Source organism: Orycteropus afer, unplaced genomic scaffold (assembly GCF_000298275.1).
Source record: "Orycteropus afer afer isolate SDZICR_OR568_19922 unplaced genomic scaffold, OryAfe1.0 scaffold00118, whole genome shotgun sequence".
NCBI lineage: Eukaryota > Metazoa > Chordata > Mammalia > Tubulidentata > Orycteropodidae > Orycteropus > Orycteropus afer.
In genome coordinates this window covers 5,642,907-5,649,645 of record NW_006921705.1, presented here as the reverse complement: position 1 = coordinate 5,649,645, position 6,739 = coordinate 5,642,907, and the positions used below count along the sequence as shown (strand labels likewise).

General features: G+C 37.4%; 1 protein-coding gene across 1 annotated transcript in view; it reads right to left on the bottom strand.

Moving 5' to 3' along the window:
* A1CF (APOBEC1 complementation factor) overlaps window positions 1-6,739 on the bottom strand; it is a 71,090-nt gene that overhangs the window by 22,390 nt on the left and 41,961 nt on the right. Inside the window, exon 6 of the mRNA XM_007944025.2 lies at window positions 1,241-1,338. Within this exon, the coding sequence (XP_007942216.1) occupies window positions 1,241-1,338 (98 nt within the window). The remainder of the gene's footprint in view (window positions 1-1,240; window positions 1,339-6,739) is intronic.

Below are 6,739 nucleotides of genomic sequence, written 5' to 3'. Positions count from 1 at the left end.
AAGGTTGGGCAATCCTACTTCCGTAGTGATACTGCCTCGAAAACCCAAGGAGGGGTCGCTATGAGTCGGGGCCGACTCGACGGCAAACAACAACAACATGTGCATTATGTTCTAAACAGATTGATCTAGTTTTTACTCTTCTCCAATCATATTTCGTGCTGTCCAAATTCTGTGTCTCTAAGACTGTTTCTTCTTTTCTGTACTTTGTCTTTTGAAATTCTACCCAAATTTCATAGTTTCTCATGTGTTTTTACATTCATAAAGTTTTTTTTTAAAGTTGAACCTTCTCTTCTGTTGAAACTTCTCATCACTTTTTGTGTCTTTTACTGACACTCATTTGACTTAACTTTGTAAAGGTGCTTATGTATCTTTTTTATTCCCCTGGTAGACTTTTGGGAGCACTGGTAGTGTAGTGCCTAAGGCATTTGACTACTAACCAGAAGGTTGGCACTTCAAATTCACCAGTCACTCCTCAGAAGGAAGACTGGGCAATCTACTTCCACAGAGATACTGCCTCAGAAACCCAAGGAGGGGTTGCTATGAGTCAGATCAACTCCATAGCAGTGAGTTTGGTTTTTAGAGCTAGTAGACCTTTAGCCCTTTGATAAGTACTTTTGGCTTGATTATTGTACTCCAGACATTACTCATTGTAAATGGCCTGCAGAAAAAGGTTTTCAGTATTTATTGAATTGATATATAAATATTATGTTGGTTTTTATAGACAGATAGATAGTAAAGATGTAGAAATAGACTTTCCCAGACTCTAGTGTTGGAAAAGTGAGAGACTCTAAGTCTTCTAGAGTTGGAAGATCCAACTCTGAAGTACAGAATGATGACAGCTACTTTGATATCTTTCCTGATCATCAGCCTCCAAAACAGTGTACTAATAGTGATATTTTCTTTGCAGTAATGAGAGAAAATTGGAACTGTGAGAAACACTTTGGAAATAATTTCCTCCAATTCCACTTATCTAAGAAATTGAGGGCAATGACTTGTCCAAGATTAAACAAGATTAGAAGTAAAATTGGATGTAAAGCCACGTCTCCATCGTATTGTTTATCACTTCTGTTTTGTGCATCTTGTAGACACTAAAGGTGCACACGTCAGAGATAAGAGAAACCCTTAGTGAGATAAACTTGTAGGATTGTTCTTTTAAATACAATTTCCACACCAAACTTCAATGGAATTGGTACGTATTTTTCTTTGTTATTAATAAGTATTAACAGATTTACTGTGTTACCTTCCCATGTAAAGCTTTCATAGCCTTAACTGCATCTTCTCGGTTACTGAAGTGTACAAAAGCATAGTCTCGGATTTTCTTCACCCTCTCCACAGCACCTGTAAATAGAAGGAAAGTAGTCCCAGTAGAAAACTTGAGATATGACCAGTGATGATATATTTAGCATTTAGATTCCAAGATTATTTGATTATTATTACTATTGGGGGGACAGAACTAATATTTAGGTAAGGATCTCATCAAGAATATTTCACATGTACAAGTTCAGAATCTATACATTCAACAGAAGCTTTTGTTTATACTTTTTTATGATACTTTTATTATGCCTCATTATAGTTTATATGGATTTGTATATAATGTACTTCATAGATTACACGATTTTTAAGTGCATGGATAGCATCTTATTTTGCATTTCATATAATGGAAAACATAGCACCTTATACATGGTAAAAATATTTCTTGAACTAAGTTGAATTCAATTATTGGTCATCTTATAAACATTTTTTGTTGTTGTTGTTGTTAGGTGCTATTGAGTTGTCTCTGACCTTATGTACAACAGAATGAAACACTGACCAGTTCTGTGCCAGCCTCACAATCCTTGCTGTACCTGAGCCCATTGTTATAGCTGCTGTGTCAATCCACCTTGTTGAGGACCTTCCCCTTTTTCATTGACCCTCCACTTTACCAAGCATGATATCCCTCTCCAGGGAATGGACCATTCCCTGGAGAGGGATATCATGCTTATAAATGTAGATTTAGAGAACTACCTTTTTAATTTTATGATTCTCCCACCTCCCTGCCCCCCCCCACCGAATTATTTATTTCTTTTATCTTAGATGATACAATTTTTGAGACAGGAAAGACTTTAGCGATGTTCTACTTTAATTTTTCCTTAATTAAATTTATCTTAATTTATTTATTTTCAAATTAAATATTAGGAAACTAAGGTTTTGACAAGGTAGGTGAGATTTATGAGTTCATACAACTAGGAATCGAAACTCAGCTCTCCTTTTCTAAAGCTTTTTTGAATTTTCAAAAAAAGTTTCTGAAGAAACATTTAAGAGCAAGATGGTTCTCTTATCATGCTGTTTGTGATACCTAAACATTGGAAATAACGTAGATGAACACTAATTCTGCCCTGAGGAGTGCCTTTTACAGAAATACTCACACATGTGCACAAGGATCATGCACAAAGATATCATTTACACTCATTACTGTTGTCATAGCAAACAACAAAACAACATAAATAGCCATTTTTAGGGGAATGATAAATGTGGTACATTCATGCCAAGTAACACCAAGAAGTCTTTAAGGAGAACAAATGAGAAGATCCAAGACCCCTTGCTACATTGAAAAAGTTACAGAATAATAAGTATAGTATTACAGTATTTATGTTTAACAAATCCCAACACATACATATATATATATAAATGTATGTATATACAAGCATATAAGTATAAATACACACATACACAAAGAGAAGAGAGAAAATGCACACCAAATTGTTAATGGGTGTTACTTCAGGAATGGAGAGAAGAAGTTGGGGAGAATGGAGGGACTTTCATACTTTACATATTTTGGTATTTCTCAAATATTTTGCAATGATTATATTACTGTGTAATAAAAAAAATACGAATTTTTAAAATTTTAATTTAAAATTAAATTTTAATTTTAGGAGTTCTCATCGCATAGTGTCTAAGGCATTTGACTGCTAACCAGAAGGCTTGAGGTTCAAACCCACCAGCCAATCCTTAGAAGGAAGACTAGGCAATCTACTTCTGTAGAGATACTGCCTCAGAAACCCAAGGAGGGTTGCTATGAATAGGAATTGACTTAAAGGCAGTGAGTTTAAATCTATTTTTTATGCAGAGAAGCTTGTACAATAATAATAAAAACAAACAAACAAACAAACAAAAAAGCCTGTTTTTCCATAGAAGAACTGCATATGTTGATGGTAACATATGAAAATAAAGCTGTACCAAGATGTCTGACATTTATATTTTACATTTTTTTTTCTTAATGTGCTTACGTAATTTTAAAGGTAGAGCTTTTACCTAGAGTGAAAATAAGATGGAAACTTGTTTAATCTCTGTCAGTTTAGAATGTCAGGTATCCTTTTTTAGTTTATAAATAAGATGGAAACTTGTTTAATCTCTGTCAGTTTAGAATGTCAGTTATCCTCTTTTAGTTTATTAGACATCATTTGGGTGCATCTTGAGAGGCCAGGTTTTCTTTTCCTGTGCTCAGTGCCCAGAGAGAACATAGCATGAGATGCTATGCCAAGGAGGATCAAAAGAGGAGAAAAGACCTCTACTTCCTTTTTTTCACCTATCAAAGTTCAGTTAGATTCAAGGCCACAAAGCAATGAAGGTTTCTATTCTACCACATGGTGCAATGTCTGAGAATTATCTTCCTTTTGAATGATTGTAGGGCTGTAATGAGCTCTGGTAGAATAGTGGCTAAAGCACTTGACTGCTAACCAGAAGGCTGGCGGTTCAACCCCGCCAGCCACTCCTCGGAAGGAAGGTTGGGCAATCCTACTTCTGTAGTGATACTGCCTCGGAAACCCAAGGAGGGGTCGCTATGAGTCGGGCCGACTCGACGGCACATAACAACAACAACAACAACAATGTAAGAATATTTTTTTAAAAAAATATTCTGGCACTTCTCTTTCCTCTCTCTACAGCATTCAGCCCTTGACTTCTTTTCACAATGATTGTGCAGACCAACATTTTCTGGCTAGCATGGAAAAAATAAATCAGAATATTTGGGACCATGAAGCATGGAACTCATAACTAACTGAGTTTCCAGTATGGTCTCTTTGTTTCCTTTAGGGTCAGATGGCGTGAATATCATGACTCAACTTCATGGTTAGTCTTAGTAATTGACAAGTGGGAGTTTGGCTGATGAGGTCCTCAACATTTCCAGTCTCCAGAGCTCCTTGAGAACGGGTTTTGCTTCTGAGGCATCTTGGCATTGTCATCATCCACTTGTAGCCCAGGGGCTTGTAAACTTAACAAATATACAGTGGATGAGACAATATTATCAGTCAATCCACGCTCCAACTTCTTTTATTCACATTACTTTGGTGGCTCTTCAGATGACAATCAATTTAGGTGTTCTGAAATTCTGCCTGCAGATATTTTAACTCTGCTGATATTTTTCAGTGACAATGTCCAGACTGTAATTGCTTTGCAAAGCTTGATATGTGAAAATTTAACCTCATAAAACAGACAAGTTAGAAAGTAAGAGTTTGTATCATAAAACCTGGTTTCTTTACAATAATATTCACCACATGGCTTATTTTAATATGTTCCTTCTTTAGTGCATAGGAGTTTGTTAATTGATCATCACTGAGCAAAGCGTAAGGCTATAGAAACTTAAAATACCTGTGGTCATTATCAGTGGATAATCCATCAGCTATGAAGAGAAAGTTTTTCTGACATCATAATATAAGGCATTGAAAAAATATTGCTCTGTTCATTAGCAACTTGTCTGTAGCACATTAGTTACCTGAAGAGAAATACCTGAATGTCAAAAGGAGGATTATCAGAGAACCACAGTTCTGTAAGTATGGCCCTAACAGCAGCATAAGCATTCCCTTCACCTAGGAACTTAACAAAAGTTCCCAAACCAAAATCAAACTCACTGCTATGAGTTGGACCCAACTCAAAGCAACCCCTCTTTGGCTTTCCCAGGCAGTATCACTATGGAAGTAGATTGCCCAACCTTCCTTCCTGTCCTATAGGGTCACTATATGTCAGAATGGACACACAACAACAAAAATAATAATAGAAATGCAAATACTTGGGCTCCACCTAGACCTACCAAATAAAGAATTCTGGGGGTGGGGCTAGCAATCTGTTGTTAACAAGCCCTCTGGATGATTTTGATGTCATTAAACAGATATAGGGGGAGCTCTGGTAGCACAATGCATAAAGCATTTGACTGCTGACCAGAAGGTTGGTGGTTCAAACTCACCAGCCACTCCATGGAAGCAAGACCGGGCAATTTACTTCTGTAAAGATTTACCACATCAGAAACCCAATCGGGGTTGCTATGAGTCGCCTCTGCAGTAGTGTTAAACAGGTATAGGAAATAGGAAAATCAGATTTTGTGGATGACTATAATTGGAACTTCAGCAGATGCCCTTTGGCTACATTAGGGCAGAAAATATGTTTTCAGGTCCCAGTGTCTGTTCTGACTGTCATTTGTTTCTCTGAGTGGCAATAAAATATTTTCAGGTCAATCAGGTTTAGGATTATATATTGTCAAAAATTTGCAGGGAATATTCAAGTTCCTCTGGACACTCAAACTTTAAATAAAAATTGTAAAGAGTTATTTGCCTGTTTCTCTGCAGGAGTTTTTCTACATAAGTAGAGGCTCATATAAGACATTGTTGCCATTGGAAACAATCCCCAACACCAGCTACCTCTGATGTTTCTCTCCCAAAGCAACAGATGTCTGCTAGTCAGTCAACCTCTGCAATTCACATGCTTTTGCAGCACGTGAACAAGAACAAGTCACACATCATTAAAGAGTTTGGAGAATGGTGCCGCCAGCTTCAGGATGTGCTCTGAAATAGTTGGACATACTTTAGGCCCAAGGGGGAAATGTCAAAAGAAAGAGAGCCCGAGAGCATTTGAATGGATCTGGCCTTCATTATTTTCATTATAGTTAATGGTGCCTGGGCATTGCCCTGTGTCTCTTCAGTGTGCAGACTGGGAAAGCTGATAGCCAATGACTATGCAAGGAACCAGCCTTTTAGTGGTTTCTCACTCTATCCCTTTCCAAAAAAAAGTCTTGCTTTCATGATATAAAAATAAGAAATATTATGCACTCTAGAAAGGTAGAAGTCAACCCAAAATTGAGATGTTGGTGATGGTGGAGCAATATTTATATACAAACATGATCAGTTTCTATGTCTACCACTGCACCAACTGTCAGATCTCAGCTTACACATCACGTCTAAGCATGAGTCTTCTCTGGATCCCTGGAGTGGGCATCTCCTTCCTACTCACATCACACTTGTTAGTTCTTCCCACAGTGCCTGGCATATAGGAGATATTCCAAAAGTGACAGTTGAATGAATGAAAGAATAGCACAAGGATAAGGCAGAGAAATTCTCAGTTATGGAAAGATGTTACCACTGTAACAACAGCACTGCCCAGAGTGTGTTTCTAAGACACACTATTCTCTAACATGTTCTACCAAAAACAAAACAGAACAAAAAGTGTCCATGGTCTAAAAGTTGGGGAAATAAGGCATTTAATATTTTTTCTTTTGGAGATTTTCAAAGTATGTTAGAAGGTTAAGGACTCTGATAAGTCCCACATTAAGAAATTTGCTTAATATTGCTGAAAAGCCAGGAACCCGGACAGAAGAGCAGTCAGCCCCAGGGTTACAGGTGAGGAGAGACAACTCAGGGATGCCCAAAGTAGCAGGTGGGAAGAGCAGGAGAAAGGGGATTAAAAGCCAGGAAGCCAGACAGAGGTACAGTCA